Here is a 17,265-nt window from a genome sequence, read left to right as displayed (position 1 = left end):
CAAGTACAGCTGCAAGTGAGACACAAAGATAATTGACATACTTCTGTTCTTCTCCCTGGCTGGGACTCTTCACAGTACTCAAGAGCTCCAGCTCTTCTCCCCCTTCTCCTATTCCCTGATCCAGTAGGCGGGCTATGATTAGCTTTAATTTAGCTCCACCTACTAGATCAGGGAATAGGATAAGGGGGTGAAGAGCTGAAGTACCCTGAGTAATGTGCAGCGTTCATGGAGGAGAACAGAAGTAAGCAGTGCAGAGGTGAGACAGATGGTCACTTACTACTACACCACTACCTAAACTCTGCCTCACTTAGTACTGACCTCTGAACATTGTAGTAAGTGACACAGAGCTCCGAAGTGACTCAGAGGTCCGTTGTAAGTGAGACAAAGTTCAGGGGTCAGTAGTAATTAATGAAAAGTTCAGGAAACTATAGTAATTAATGAAGAGTGCAAGGGTCAGTAGTAATAAAAAAGTCAGTTTTCCTTTCAGACTAATGTAGTGGTTTTCCCAGTGTACCCACGGTTTTTATATGGGTTAGCTGTGTTTAGCCAAAGGATTACGTCCCATGGTTTTGATGCACTTTTTTAAAGTGCACCAAAACCTCACTTTCAGTTTTTGGTTTCAGAAAGTGCACCAAAACCGCCGGACATAATAAAAGTCCATAGTCATAACAACCCATACTCAGCACCGTAAAATATCCCTTTCCCTTCTTTACTTTAAATGTAATACTTCTTTATGGGATTAGGTGCCGTATGTTAATAGTGATTCCATAAGTGCTCGGACAAACCATATATCTACATACAAATACTGTTAGTTGGGTTTAAGGACAGGTATGGAAAATGCTCCACAAGTGGTTGATAAACTTTTGTATGTTTTTAATCAAAATCACAAAAAAAAACACCACAACTTAAAAATAGAGCATCTGTAATAGACTCCACCAAAAATTCTACCACTTTGGGAGTGGAAGACTATAAGCAGCCCACTTTCCTCCAAAACATAACATGTCAAAAGGTATACAACGTCACGAGTACATCTCAACTAACCACAGGGTCAGTCATATTACGGGTTCCTACTGTACATGGATATTTTTGTAAGCCACTGCAAAGATACTTTGCTTATGGAAAAGCGGCATCGAACCACAGTTTGTTGCAATACATACCCCTAATTAATAAATCTTTAATAGGCTGTCTAGTCTTTATATCTACGTGGGTATCCATTTTGTTCTGGAAACCAATATGTAGCTTAATATTTGAATAGGAGATACAAATATTGAATGGGCAAGTGCTTTAGGGTTTATTGCTCTATACAAATGCTTCCTGCGAACTCTATTCTCATGAATGAGGGAGAGAATGTAACATGTAGATAACTCTCAATGTGGGTAAAAGTTCTGCTCTGAGCTACAGTTGGAGACTAAGGACGAGCTCCGGCGTGTTCGCACAGTCGCACAGGCAGGGAAAAATTTCCCGATCTCTGCAGCCGAGCATCGGGATAATGTCTCCCTGCCTTTGATTAGCGCAGCGCGGTGCCGACTTCCTGGCGGGCTCTGCACATGGACTGTGCGAACACGCCGGAGCTTATACTTATTGGAGACCTAGAATCAAAGCAAGGTTCAGGCAGACCGATTCCACACATTATTCTGACAGCTTTGAAATAAGCCAAATGGGACTGAAATAGGGGTATGAGGTTGAGTATTGATTACATCAGCCTGAACTGAATGAAAATGTAATTTTAAAGAGAACGAGAAACTCTGTGAATAATGTGGGAGGAAAATATTTGTAACAAGGGCAAAGGTACAATTCTGATTTATCTCAGTTAATGTCTTATTATATGTATTCCCAACTACAGGTGCCATAGCTGCCCCAACCTCAGCCTAGGGCAAAGCACCGGCACATACAGGACTTGGAGAAAAGTGCTCAGCAGGGCACAATTAAATGTACAGTGGCTTAATCATAAATCAGTTTTGCACCTTTAGCCCCCCCCCCCCCATGTCATCCTGGAATAATTCTTTAATTCATATAGTAAGGCAAAGGTAAGGTAAAATGTATTGACTATGAATACAGTGAAAAAACACACAGCAACCAATCAAATTTAAATTTACTATAGTCAAATTAGAAAGATGAAATTGGGTTGCCACTGGTTACTGCAAGTTGCACATAACCCCTGCACAATTCTTCGGAATCCTTTTAAATAAATCTGTAAAATAGGTCCCATCGTTTCAAAGTCCTTTTATAATCAGAGTCTCATAAATGTGGGAAATGAAAGACCCTTTCATACACAAATTCTAAAGCCCTCACCTTTCAAATCACTTACGATACCATTCAGACAATTATACCGTTAATTATGAACCAAAGGTAGCTTCTTTTGTTTGATATTTCTGACTCATTCTAACTCTGAATCATAAAAAAAAACATTCAAACAGGCCATCATCTGTAGAAGCGGTTCTTCTCTCTATGAGATTGATGTCTTCAGATGTCGGCTACCCTTGACACAGCCTCCCAGAGAGTAAATACTTGGCTAGCAGTTAAGCCAGGGGTGCTGTAGGCACTGAGCGGCTGTGGCCCTTTTTTCTGGAATAAACTCTAACATAGGCATCAGAAAGTCTGAAAACTGAGTGGCTTCTTCCAATGACCACTCATATTTTTCCACCAAGACATCAAACAGGCCCCAGTGCTTGAGATTGTGTATATGCCGAAGCTCTCCTGTGGGAAAAAAGAGGATACGATTACATCATATGTTATTTCATAACTTGCAATACTTATAAGACAAGAACAATATGAAAACTGTATGTCAAAATATCAACAGATCCGGATATATTTGCTATGTTATAGAAGTCTCAGTTGATCCCCAAACAAAACATGACTTAGTACTTGATGGAGAAACCCTTGTTGGCAAGCTCAGAGGTAAGATGTTTGGTTGGTTACCAGGTTTGCACATACAGTACAGACCAAAAGTTTGGACACCTTCTCATTCAAAGAGTTTTCTTTATTTTCATGACTATGAAAATTGTAGATTCACACTGAAGGCATCAAAACTATGAATGACCACATGTGGAATTATACATAACAAAAAAGTGTGAAACAACTGAAAATATATTTCATATTCTAGGTTCTTCCACCTTTTGCAGCAGACACATCTCTAGACCTGGTAAGAGGAGACTGTGTGAATCAGGCCTTCATGGTAGAATATCTGCTAGGAAACCACTGCTAAAGAAAGGCAACAAGCAGAAGAGACTTGTTTGGGCTAAAGAACACAAGGGATGGACATTAGACCAGTGGAAATCTGTGCTTTGGTCTGATGAGTCCAAACTTGAGATCTTTGGTTCCAACCCCCGTGTCTTTGTGCGACGCAGAAAAGGTGAACGGATGGACTCTACATGCCTGGTTCCCACCGTGAAGCATGGAGGAGGAGGTGTGATGGTGTGGGGGTGCTTTGCTGGTGACACTGTTGGGGATTTAATCAAAATTGAAGGCATACTAAACCAGCATGGCTACCACAGCATCTTGCAGCGGCATGCTATTCCATCCGCTTTGCGTTTAGTTGGACCATCATTTATTTTTCAGGACAATGACCCCAAACACACCTCCAGGCTGTGTAAGGGCTATTTGACCAAGAAGGAGAGTGATGGGGTGCTGCGCCAGGTGACTACCTCTTGAAGCTCATCAAGAGAATGCCAAGAGTGTGCCAAGCAGTAATCAAAGAAAAAGGTGGCTACTTTGAAGAACCTAGAATATGAAATATATTTTCAGTTGTTTCACACTTTTTTGTTATGTATAATTCCACATGTGTTAATTCATAGTTTTGATGCCTTCAGTGTGAATCTACAATTTTCATAGTCATGAAAATAAAGAAAACTCTTTGAATGAGAAGGTGTGTCCAAACTTTTGGTCTGTACTGTATTTCAGGAGGGATTTTGGTTCACTCTTCTTTACAGATCTTCTCTAAATCCTTAAGGTTCCTTGGCTGTCGCTTGGCAATTCGAAGTTTCAGCTCCCTCCATAAATTTTCTATAGGATTAAGGTTTGGAAACTGACTAGGCCACTCCATGACCTTAATGTGTTTCTTCTTGAGCCACTCCAACGTTGCTTTGGCGGTATGTTTTGGGTCGTTGTTATGCTGGAAGAACCATCCATGACCCATCTTCAGTGTTCTGGCTGAGGGAAGAAGGGGCCAGATTCAGGTACAATTGCGCCCGTGTAACGTAAGCCGTTTACGTTACACCGCTGCAAGTTTTCAGTTTTAGTGCCTGATCCACAAAGCACTTACCTGGAAACTTGCGGCGGTGTATCGTAAATACGTCCGGCGCAAGGCGGTCCAAATCGAATGGGCGGGTACAATTTAAATTAGGCGCGCTCCCGCGCCGGACCTACTGCGCATGCTCCGTTTCGAAATTCCGGCCGTGCTTTGCGCGAACTGACGTCATTTTTTCTAAAGGCGACGTGCGTAGCGCAATTCCGTATTCCCGGACGTCTTACACAAACGACGTGAATTTTTTAATTTCGACGCGGGAACGACGGCCATACTTTATACAGCACATACGTGTGCTGTGTAAAGTTAAGGCACCCAAAACGACGACTAACTTTGCGACGGGAAACTAGACTAGCAGCGACGTAGCGAACGCGAAAAACCGTCGTGGATCGCCGTAACTCCTAATTTGCATACCCGACGCTGGTTTACGACGCGAACTCCCCCCAGCGCGGCCGCGGTATTGCATCTTAAGATCCGACAGTGTAAAACAATTACACCTGTCGGATCCTAGGGCTATCTATACGTAACTGATTCTATGAATCAGTCGCATAGATACTCTGAGAGATACGACAGAGTATCTGAGATACTCCGTCGTATCTCCGCTGTGAATCTGGCCCGGTGTTCTTAGGGTCATAGTAAGCATTTTGACTGTACATGTGCCTTCTTGAGGAGGGGGATTGGCCGTGTTTGGAGGAAGAAAAATGCTGACTATGACCCTAAGAACACCCTACAATCAAGCACAGAGGTGGATACATTATGCTCTGGGGCTGTTTCTCTGCTAAAGGTACAGACCAACTTTGCCCCATTGAGGGACCAATGGATGGGGCCATGTACTGCATAATCTTGGATGAGAACCTTCTTCCCTCAGCCAGAACACTGAAGATGGGTCATGGATGATTCTCCCAGCATGACAACGACCCAAAACATACCGCCAAAGCAACGAGGGAGTGGCTCAAGAAGAAACACATTAAGGTCATGGAGTGGCCTAGTCAGTTTCCAGACCTTAATCCTATAGAAAATTTCCTCGGCCAGATTTTTTTTTAAGCAGTCCTTGTGCCAGAGGTCCCTGTCCCATATCCACTGTATGAAAACTTTGGAAACTAGTGTTTGCCAAGGATGCTGAGTGATGACTAGTAAGTAAAGCAATACATTTTAGATCAGGAGGAATACCTAGTCTCTCCACAAACTTACCTCTACGTGTAAAATACTCTCGGGAGTAACGGCCTAACAGTGCAAAGTACGGAGGGATATCTCCAAGAAGCTCAATCATGTGTGCAATGTGATCTGAAATATACAAGGTTTATGCAATAGTAAAATGTTACCTACAGTAGTTAATATATTTATATGCAAGTTACAGGGACGATAAGAAAACATGAAATTCCTGGTATACCGCCAGTCCCCCAGCTTTTCTATTTTGAACTGATCATGCTAGGTTTGGAAGAACATCCTTCCCAGTGTGGTCAGTTTTCTTCTTAGCATTCTACTGCACAGACTATCTGTAGTCCAATGGTCAAACTTGTGCCGACATGTCCCCCTGCACAGCTAATCACTGGGATCATCATAAGCACTCTAATCCCCTGAGAACTGAGGTCATGTGGTCATTTATGAATATATATATATATATATATATACACACACACACACACTATATTGTCAAAAGTATTGTGACGCCTGCCTTTACACGCACGTGAACTTTAATGTCATTTCAGTCTTAGTTTGTAGGGTTCAATATTGAGTTGGCCCAGCTGTAATGGCTTCAATTCTTCTTTCTTCTGGGAAGGCTGTCCAAAAGGTTTAGGAGTGTGTCTATGGGAAGGTTTGACCATTCTTTCCGAAACGCATTTGAGAGGTCAGTCATTGATGTTGGATGAGAAGGCCTGGCTCACAGTCTCCACTCTAATTCATCCCAAAGGCTTCTATCGGGTTAAGGTCAGGACTCTGTGCAGGACAGTCAAATTCCTCCACCTCAAACTGGCTCATCCATGTCTTTATGGACCTTGCTTTGTACACCGGTCCAAATCATTTGGTGGAGGGGGGATTACAGTTTGGGGTTGTTTTTCAGGGGTTGGGCTTGGCCCCTTAGTTCCAGTGAAGGAAATGGATGTGCGAGTTTGGGGTGGAGGAACTTGACTGGCCTGCACAGAGTTCTGACCTCAACCCAATAGAACACCTTTGAGATGAATTAGAGCGGAAATACTGAGCCAGACATTCTCATCCAACATCAGTGCTTGACCTCAAAAATGCGCTCCTGGAAGAATGGTCAAACATTCCCATAGACACACTCCTAAACCTTATGGACAGCCTTCCCCAAAAGAAGCTGTTATAGGTGCAAAGTGTGGGCCAGTTTAATATTGAACCCTGTGGACTAAGACTGGGGGGGGCTTTGTTTCAATGGACGGCCGAACAGACTGCATTACACAGCGGGAGACACAAGGGGGCAGATCCACAAAGAAATTACGCCGGCGTATCTATTGATACGCCGGCGTAATTTCAAAATTCCCGCGTCGTATCTTTGTTTTGATTCCACAAATCAATATACGACGGCATCTCGGCTAGACCCGACAAGCGTACGTCTTCGTACGCCGTCGGAACTTAAATGTAATTTTTCAGCGGCCGCTAGGTGGCGTTTCCGTCGAAATCCGCGTCGAGTATTCAAATTAGCCATTTACGACGATCCACGAACGCACGTCCGGCCGGCATTTTTTTCCGTCGTTTGCGTTCGGCTTTTTCCGGCGTATAGTTAAAGCTGCTATATGGTGGCGTACTCAATGGTAAGTATGGCCGTCCTTCCCGCGTACAATTTTGAATTGTTTGCGTAAGTCGTTCACGAATAGGAATTTGCGTAGAATGACGTCACCGTCGTAAGCATTGGCTGGTTCCGGTTTAATTTCGAGCATGCGCACTGGGATACCCCCAGGGACGGCGCATGCGCAGTTAAAAAAATAACGTTGTTTACGTCGGGTCACGACGTATTAACATAAAACACGCCCCCATCACAGCCATTTGAATTCCGCGCCCTTACGCCACGAGAGATACACTACGCCGCCGTAACTTACGGCGCAGATTCGTTGTGGATTCAAACTAAAAAAGATAAGTTACGGCGGCGTAGCGTATCTTAGATACGCTGCGCCCGGCGCAGATGTATGTGGATCTGCCCCAAGCTGTTTAAGTAATGAAAAGTACAGCTGCAAATGGGCACAGTGAGACGTTAAATGGGCACAGCGAGACTGCAACTGGGCACAGCGAGACTGCAACTGAGCATTGTTTACCCAGTAGCTGCTGCATTTTCCCACCCTAGGCTTATACTCAAATCAATATGTTTTCCCAGTTTTAGGTAGTAAAATTAGGTGCCTCGGCTTATATTCGGATCTGCTTATACTCGAGTATATACGGAATATCTGCCATTTTAGCTGTGATAGAAAAGATGTACGACTTGTTGTAAACAAAACAAATAACTCAAAACTACTCAGGCCTTGTGTTTTTTAGGAAGTCACAGCTCTGAGTAGTTTTAAAGTAAAACCAATCTTTTACTTCTACTGACATACCTTCATCACGTGTGTAATCTTCACCTGAATGAGGTTCAAACAAGTAATCTCCTGTTGCCAGCTCAAAAGCCTTCAAGCAAAACAAAACAGTGATTACTGTATATCTGGGCTAAAATAGTTGCTAAAGGTTAAATACACAACTTTTTTGAGAGATTATCAAGCAATGGGTGTTAGTATAGTAGCATTTTCACAGGGTAGTATTAGGTTACAATGCCTTCCCTTAATATATTACCTCTATAGTTCATTAACCACTTCCTTACTGGGCACGTATACCCCTTCCTGACCAGGTGAAATTTCAGCTTCTGGCACTGCGTCGCTTTAACTGACAATTGCACGGTTGTGCAATGTGGCTCCCAAACAAAATTGGCGTCCTTTTTTCCCCACAAATAGAGCTTTCTTTTGGTGGTATTTGATCACCTCTGCGGTTTTTATTTTTTGCGCCATAAACAAAAAAAGGAGCGACAATATTTTTTACTTGTTACTATAATAAATATCCCATTTAAAAAAAAAAAAAAAATTTTTTCTCAGTTTAGGCCGATACGAATTCTTCTACATATTTTTGGTAAAACAAAAAAAAAAAAATCGCAATAAGCGACTGGTTTGCGCAAAAGTTATAGCGCTTACAAAATAGGGGACAGAATTATAATTCATTTTTATTATAATTTTTTTTTACTAGTAATGGCTAGATTTTTATTGGGACTGCGACGTTATGGCGGACACATCGGACACTTTTGACACATTTTTGGCGCCATTCACATTTATACTGCAATCAGTGCTATAAAAATGCACCGATTACTGTATAAATGTGACTGGCAGTGAAGGGGTTAACACTAGGGGGGCATGGAAGGGGTTAAATGTATTCCCTGGGTGTGTTCTAACTGTGGGGGGAGGGGGGTGACTGGGGGAGGAGACCGATCTGTGTCTCTTGTACAGAGGGACACAGATCGGTCTCCTCTCTCCCTGACAGGACGTGGAGCTCTGTGTTTACACACAGAGCTCCACGTCTTGTCCCTGTAGCCGCCGATCGCGAGTGCCTGGCGGACATCGCGGCCGACAGGCACGCGCATCGGTATCTCAGGAATGCGGCGGGCACCCGCGCGCCGCCGGCGGCGCTCGCGCGCCCTCTAGTGGCCTGGAAGAGCGGAGGACGCATATATGCGTCCTGTTAGAGATTTAGAACCACCCTGCGGCCGTATGGCCGTCGGGAAGTGGTTAAGGTACACAGCATAGATTAGATGAGCAGTGGGTATGTTGTCCCCTACAAGAGGTTTTGGAATCAAAGTTCTAAAAATGAAAGCAATTTCCCTCTAGCGGCTATTTCCGCTCTTATTGAGCCCAACTTAGCTTGGTGCCTGAGGAGATAGGTTAATAAAGATCATCTACCTCAACCAGCAGAATTTTTTACATCCTAACTATGTAACTACCAAGTCTTTTTCCGACGTTTTGTCATGCCTATTCGCGCGTTTGCATACAGCGCTGTCTGCCGTTTTTTAACTTCACCGTTTTTTATTTTAGCCAATAGGAAAAATGATCATCTCTTTCATCACTTGTTGCTATGTTTGTAGATTTTTTTTATCTTCTTCCTGGGTGAATGCTCTATTTCACAGAACAGATTAAAGTGACAAAACGCCCGTAGAAACGCTTGTTGTCACGCTAGACGCTTGAATCGAGCGTTTCCATTAGTTTCTATGGGAATACAAACGTTCAAAAACGCCCAAAACCCGATTTGCGCTACAAAAAAGGGTCCAGAACTTGTTTGAGTTTCAGGCGTTCGGCGTCAGGCGTTTTGGAGTGGAGCTGTGAACCATCTCCATTGAGAATAATGGATTTTTTCCCCTCTAGCGTTTTATAGCTTCAGGTTTCAGGCAACAAAACGCTCAGGTGTGAATGCAGCCTTAAAGATTTTTATGTGAAATTTCTACTCAACAGCTGTTTCGTGCCATACACAGTATCTGAAATCCTGAAAAGGCTCTTCAGTAAGCCAATTAGCGCAGAGTCATTTTGCCGGCTATGGAAGGCTGTGTATTAATTGGTGCAGACCCTCTTGCAATCTGATCTGAGGGTCCGCAGTAAGAGCCCTTGAAATTTTCCACATTTTGTCATGTTACAACCAAAAACTTAAATGTATTTTATTGGTATTTTATGTGATAGACCAACACAAAGTGGCACATAATTGTGAAGTGGAAGGAAAATTATAAATTGTATTCAAATTATTTTATAAATAAATATCTGTCAATACTTGAACCTCCTTTCACTACAATTACAGCTGCAAGTCTAGTGAGTGAAATTTTTGCCCCATTCTTCTTCTTTGCATAATATCTCAAGCTCTGTCAGATTGGATGGAGAGTGTCTGTGAACAGCAATTTTCAAGTCTTGCCACAGATTCTCAATTGGATTTAGGTCTGGACTTTGACTGGGCCATTCTAACACATGAATATGCTTTGAACCATTACATTGTAGCTCTGACTGTATGTTTAGGGTTGTTGCTGTATTTTGCAGGCTAACAGGTTTGTGAAGGATATGCTTCAGTTTAATTCTCCCTGCTAGTAATGCTGTGTGTGTTAGAGGTAAAAGGTGATTTCATGTGTGACTCATTCCTCTGTGTAACAGACTGTTGAAATGATTAGATAAGTGGCTCATGTTAATTATTCTGATTGCTTCCTTGTGGTAATTACCTCTTCTATATGCGGGGCCAAGCTTTCTAGATAACGTATTCTGTTACAACTAGTAATTAACTTCACTGATGTCATTATCTAAAGAAATGTGTCTTCAGAGTCGGCGCCGAAGTGTCTACATCTGTATGGAAGCCCCCAGTGTGTGAAAAGGGGGTGGAGATTTCATTGTTCTTTGATTGAGGATTAGCGTGTAAACTGTATATATAACTAGCAGCATGCTGCCATTAAAGGGTGTCTTGTTCCAGCAGTAAGCTTGGCTCATGTGTGGATTATTGGGCGATCCCAGGAATATTCCTCCTGGTGGAATATTGGGTGACTTTCTTTATGGGAAGACTTGGACGGGGATACCTTCTACTACCGTCACAAGGTTTTCTTCTAAGATTTCCCTGTATTTGGCTGATTGGCTCCATCCATCTTCCCATCAACTCTGACCAGCTTCCCTGTCCCTGCTGAAGGTGTGTTCAGGGTGATGTGCAGTGTTAGTTTTTCGCCACACATAGCATTTTGCTTTTAACCCAAAAAGTTCAAATTTCAAATTATGACCAGAGCACCTTCTTTCATGTTTGCTGTGTCCCCCACATGGCTTCTCACAAACTGCAAATTGGACTTCTTATGGATTTCTTTCAACAATGGCTTTCTTCTTGTCACTCTTCCATAAAGGCCAGATTTGTGGAGTGCACAACTAATAGTTGTCCTGTGGACAGATTCTCCCCCCTGAGCTGTGGATTTCTGCAGAGTTACCATGGACCTATTTGCTTCTCTGATTAAGTTTCTTCTTGCCCCACCTGTCAGTTTAGGTGGACATCCATGTCTTGGTAGGTTTGCAGTTGTGCTATACTCTCCATTTTCAGATGATGGATTGAATAGTGCTCTGTGAGATGTTCAAAGCTTGGGATATTAACCACTTGACAACCGGCCCTATTTTGGCACTTCTCTCCTTCATGTAAAAATCAAAATCAAAAAGTCTGCAGCTTTCTGCTCGGGGAGTTCTGAAAACCGAGCAATCGGCAGTGTTTGATCGCTCGGTTCACAGTTTAGAGGGGCTGGGGGACCGATGTTGCATCCACTGAGGCAAGTATGATTCCTCAAAAAAAAAAAAAAAAACTCTTCTTCTCTTTTAAGGTTTCTTGGCTGTCACTTGGCAACTCAAAGTTTCAGCTCCCTCCATACATTTTCTATAGGATTAAGGTCTGGAGACTGGCTAGACCACTCCATAAGCTTAATGTGCTTATCTTGAGCCACTCTTTTGTTGCACTGGTGGTATGTTTTGGGTGATTGCAATGCTGAAATGGCCTCAAAATGCTTTCCAACTGAACTTTAAAACAGTTATTGGGTATAGCCACTAGAGGGAGCTGCCTCTATTAATTTTTAAAACTTGGTGTCTCCTGTAGGTGGCAATTTACCACTATAAGTAATCTAATATGCAGGATTTTACTTTGAGTATAAAATATCTCATTATGTTCCCCCTTATCCAGCACATAGAGTTTTCTATTACTTCTTTTGTTGGCGTATTAACAATGCCTATATAGTCAGAAGTTCAAGCGGAGCGCCACATAAAAGGGGAAGCTCTGCTTATTTGCCTCCTCCCCTGCTGGTACATTTGGCACCTTTTGGTGCAGGTACCTGGGTTTGACAGGTTCCCGCTCCCACTTCCGGCTGACTTCGCCACAGCAAACTCACCCAGGAGTTCATCCCCTCCTCCTTCCCCTGGCACCGGGTCATTCACAAAGCACAGTGCGTTTTGCGCGATTTGTGAACAGGTAAGTGTCCTAATATTAAAAGTCAGCAGCTACAGTATTTGCAGCTGCTGACTTTTATTTTTTTTTTCTGAAGGAGCCTGGAGCTCCGCTTAACAGGAAGTATATAAAAATTTGAAATAAACAGAACATTTTCTACTGGCTTTTCTCTATAGCATTTCCTGCTTTTCCTGGGTTAACCTGAAAGAGAACTAAACTCAGAATGAACAGGCTACAAGTATTCTGATTCCAAAGACAGCAATGTTTACTGCAGCTTTGCTCTTAGTGGGCCAGATTCTTGTAGAACGGCGTATCCTTGCGGCGGCGTAACGTATCCGATTTACGTTACGCCTCTGCAACTTAGACGGGCAAGTGCTGTATTCCCAAAGCACTTGCTCCGTAAGTTGCGGCGGCGTAGCGTAATTCGGCCGGCGTAAGCCCGCCTAATTCAAATTTGGATCAGGGGGCGTGTTTTATGCAAAACTACTGTGACCCGACGTGATTGACATTTTTTCGGAACGGCGCATGCGCCGTCCGTGGAATTTCCCAGTGTGCATTGCTCCAAAGTACGCCGCAAGGACGTCATTGGTTTCGACGTGAACGTAAATGACGTCCAGCCCTATTCACGGACGACTTACGCAAACTACGTAACTTTTTCAAATTTAGACGCGGGAACGACGGCCATACTTAACATTGTTGCGCCGCACTTATGCCACCATATAGCAGGGGCAACATTACGCCGGGAAAAGCCTAACAAACGTCGTAACTTTACTGCGTCGGCCGCGCGTATGTTCGGGAATTCGCGTATCTAGCTAATTTGCATACTCGACGCGGAATTCGACGGAAGCGCCACCTAGCGGTCAAAAAAAAAAATGCAGTTTAGATCCGACGGCGTAAGAGACTTCTAAGAATCAGTCGCATAGATACGACGGGTCAGATTAGGACTTACGACGGCGTACATGGCGCTGCGCCGTCGCAAGTCCTTTGAGAATCTGGGCCAGTATCTCTTCACTGTCCATATACACCAAGGCTAGCATTATATGCGTGTCTGTGGTGGAGTGCGGAGTAAATACTAATGAGTGAAACATACTGTACATCCGTTTACATTCTGTCAACATATTTCATGTAGACAATGGTCTTTATAAATAAAAACAAAAAACAAGCATTCGGTTTTCACCAACCCAGATACAAGAATGGAAGAATTTGACTGTATGAATTGCATTTTATACGGATATACGGTAGCTTACCATACAAGCAGTGCTCCAAATATCAGCAGGGGGTCCATAGCCAGCACCGATCAATACCTCCAAGGCTCGGTACTGCCGTGTCTGTATGTCGTCAGTAAAATGTTTGTGCTTTGAAGATAAGAAGGAACAAAAGCTGCAAATGCTATTTACCTCTTAGTAAATCTGAGAATTACTCTATCGGGATTGAAATCTTTTGTAAAATACTTACCACCCAACAAGCATTCCCCAGATCTGCAATTTTAATAGAAATGTTGTCAGCATTTTGTGGTTCTAGAGGGTTGACCAGGAAATCTGTGGCTTTGATTGACACTGTAAACAGAGAAAAGAGATATACACACTATAGCGTCAAAAGTATTGGGACACCTGCCTGTACACGCACATGAACTTTAATGGCACCCCAGTCTTGGTCGGTAGGGTTCAATATTGAGTTGGCCCTCCCTTTGCAGCTATAACAGCTTCAACTCTTCTGGGAAGGCCGTCCACAAGGTTTAGGAGAGTGTCTATGGGAATGTTTGACCATTCTTCCAGAAGCGCATTTGTGAGTGAGTGAGTGAGTGAGTGACTTGTATAGCGCAGCAAATGCGAACCTAATCGCCTCAAGGCGCTTGGAATCCAGCGTCGTACCGGTCTTTGTGAGGTCAGGCGCCAATGTTGGACGAAAAGGCCTGGCTCGCAGTCTCCGCTCTGATTCATCCTAAAGGTGTTTTATCTGGTGCAGGCCAGTCAAGTTCCTCCATGTCTTTATGGACCTTGCTTTGTGCACTGGTCCAAATTATTTGGTGAAGGGGGGACTATGGTGTGGAGCTGTTTTTCAGAGATTGGGCTTGGGCCCTTTAGTTCCAGTGAAAGAAACTCTTAAAGGGGGTGTAAAGGTTAATTTCTTATTTTCTAAATAGGTTCTTTTAAGCTAGTGCATTGTTGGTTCACTTACTTTTACCTTCGATTTCCCTTCTAATGTTTTTTTTCTTTGTCTGAATTTCTCACTTCCTGTTCCCCCTCAGTAAGCTTGCCCCCATCATCCGAGCCGTTCTGGCTGGTGGGTTAGTCAGCGTGCCCCTCCCTTGGGACTACATCCCTGCGGGGAGACGCTGCACAGCACAGCACGCTGACTAACCCCCAGCCAGAACGGCTCAGATGATGGGGGGGCAAGCTTACTGAGGGGGAACAGGAAGTGAGAAATTCAGACAAAGAAAAAAAAACATTTAGAAGCGAAATCGAAGGAAAGGGTAAGTGAACCAACAATGCACTAGCTTAAAGGAACCTATTTACAAAATAATAAACAAACCTTTAAGGCGTCAGTATACCAAGACATTTTGGACAATTTCATGCTCCTAACTTTGTGGGAACAGTTTGGGGATGGTCACTTTCTGTTCCAACATGACTGTGCACCAGTGCACAAAGCAAGGTCCATAAAGACATGGATGAGTGAGTTTGGGGTGGAGGAACTTGACGGACCATCCCAATAGCTTTGGAATGAATTAAAGTGGAGACTGCAAGCCAGCAGTCCAACATCCAACATCAGTGCCTGACCTCACAAATGTGCTTGTGGAAGAATAGTCAAACATTCCCATAGACACACTCCTAAACCTTGTGGACAGCTTTCCCAGAAGAGTTGAAGCTGTTATAGCTGCAAAGGGGGGGGGGGGCATCTCAATATTGAACCCTAGAGAATAAATAAGACTGGGATGCCATTAAAGTTCATATGCGTGTAAAGGCAGGCATCCCAATGCTTTTGATAATAGAGTGTACTTGTGAAGGAGAAAATACAACAGCCATTTTATTTATAAAACATTCAGTTTCGATTAGGCAGACACATTGCATGCATTCTGTATTTAGAAGACATAGGCCCCTTTGCACAACTGCACTTTTTGCAATATTAAAAACATTAAAGCAGTGACAATAGTGTCATCAATACCGCTTCCCGATTGTCTCCGTTTATGGCGAATTATGGTTTCCAACCATCCATGTTGCCTGACTCATTTGTGCCTCAAAGAATTCCTACGTTAGAAAAGCATCTTTGTTCCACTTGGGTGCAGGTCCAAGAGTCCTTGCAATGTGCCAGTGAGAGATACAGACTCCATGCTGACCGCCGACGCCTACCTGTGCCTTCCTACCAGGTTGGGGGGGAGGGTCTGGTTGTCATCTTGTAAACCTTTGACTCCGTGTTTCCTCACTGAAACTGGCACCACAATTTATTGGACCTTTCCGTAGGATCAACCCAGTGGCTTACGCATTAGACCTTCCTTCTAACATGCATATTTTGAATATTTTTCAAGTCTCCTTATTAAAACCCTTGGTGTGCAACCGCTTTACCATCTCGGTACCACGCCCTCGCCCGATGCAGGTCAAGAACCATGAGGAGTATGGGATACAATCGATCACTGACTCCCGTAGGTTTCGTGGGCGCTTACAGTACCTGCTTCATTGGAAAGGGTTTGGTCCTCCGAGGGGGAGAGGTCATTGAGGAGGGGGTACTGTCAGGGCTGGGCTCTCAGCTCTTCCTTTTCTGTGCTCAGGTTACTCAGCTGTTGGTTAATTGCCAGTACTCATCGTTCCACAGTGGCTCACCTGTTGATCATCTCCTGCTCGTCAAGCCCACAGCCAGCCCCTTCTGGCTATTTAAACTGCCTGGTTCATTTCTTCAATGACTTTGCCTTAGTCAACATATCTAGAGACTCTCTGCTGTGTTCCTGTTGAAGACTTGCCTGGCTGACGTCCTTTCTGGTTCCTGATCCTGTCTGCTGCCTCGGACTACGCTGAACTTTGGCTTCCTGATTTCCGGGCTTGTTCTGACTACCCAATTTGGCTACTGTACCCTGGCTATTTTTTGACTACGTTTACCAGTTGTACCATTTTTATCATTTTATTAAAAGGTGTGATTTTTACTGCATATTCTGTCTCCGTCTGTTTCATGGTTCCTGACAAGCACACAGCCAAGATAACAAAGGAGTGGCTATGGGACAACTCTGTGAATGTCCTTGAGTGGCCCAGCCAGAGCCCAGACTTGAACCCAATTTGAACATGTCTGAAGAGATCTGAAAATGGCTGTGCACCGACACAACCTGATGGCGCTTGAGAGGTCCTGCAAAGAAGAATGGGAGAAACTGCCCAAAAATAGGTGTGTCAAGCTTGTAGCATCATACTCAGAAAGATATGAGACTGTAATTGGTGCCAAAGGAGCTTTAACAAATAATTTAGCAAGGACTGTAAATAGTTATGTATATGTGTTTATTCCCATTATTTATTTTTAATAAACTTGCAAAGATTTCTTTTACGTTGCCACTATGGGGTATTGTTTGTAGAATTTTGAGAAATATAATGAATTTATTCCAAAAAAAAGTGGTGCGCTGTAAATACTTTCCAGAATTGCAGAAATACTTTCCAGATGCACTGTAAACACAGACTTCTTAGTGTCAATATAATTTAATTATAAAGGCCTATACACACGATCAGACTTTCCGACGACAACGATCCGACGGATGTGTTTTATCGGACAATCCGACCATCTGTATGCTCCATCGGACAATTGTTGATGGAATTTCAACTGAGAAATGCTCTCAATCTTTCTGACAACAAATGTGTTACGTCAGATCATCCGATCATGTGTACACAAGTCCATCGGACTAAAATCCAAAGTACAAACACGCATGCTCAGAACCAATGCTAAACATCAGACAACAAAAGCAGAAGTTGCCCAGAGGGTGGCGGTAAAGAGTTTAAAAGCCACATGATTTGGTGAATGTTGGCTGAAAATGTTCTGCCGTCTGTATGCATACCAAGTTCACGGCCAACGCCCCTTCGGACAAAATTCCACGGAAA

The 17,265-nt window shown here is 43.4% G+C and overlaps 1 protein-coding gene across 1 annotated transcript in view; it reads right to left on the bottom strand.

Annotated features, from left to right (window-relative positions):
• Nucleotides 1-2,017: 2,017 nt before the first annotated feature.
• Nucleotides 2,018-17,265, bottom strand: part of SRPK3 (SRSF protein kinase 3) — a 76,865-nt gene continuing 61,617 nt past the window's right edge. Inside the window, exons 12-16 of the mRNA XM_040323028.1 lie at nucleotides 13,655-13,755; nucleotides 13,447-13,554; nucleotides 7,789-7,858; nucleotides 5,435-5,527; nucleotides 2,018-2,697 (exon numbers count right to left, since the gene is read on the bottom strand). Of these exons, the coding sequence (XP_040178962.1) occupies nucleotides 2,513-2,697; nucleotides 5,435-5,527; nucleotides 7,789-7,858; nucleotides 13,447-13,554; nucleotides 13,655-13,755 (557 nt within the window). The 3' untranslated portion in view covers nucleotides 2,018-2,512. The remainder of the gene's footprint in view (nucleotides 2,698-5,434; nucleotides 5,528-7,788; nucleotides 7,859-13,446; nucleotides 13,555-13,654; nucleotides 13,756-17,265) is intronic.

The sequence above is a fragment of the Rana temporaria genome, chromosome 9 (assembly GCF_905171775.1).
Source record: "Rana temporaria chromosome 9, aRanTem1.1, whole genome shotgun sequence".
Classification (NCBI taxonomy): Eukaryota; Metazoa; Chordata; class Amphibia; order Anura; family Ranidae; genus Rana; species Rana temporaria.
This window is presented reverse-complemented; position numbering and strand designations above follow the sequence as displayed.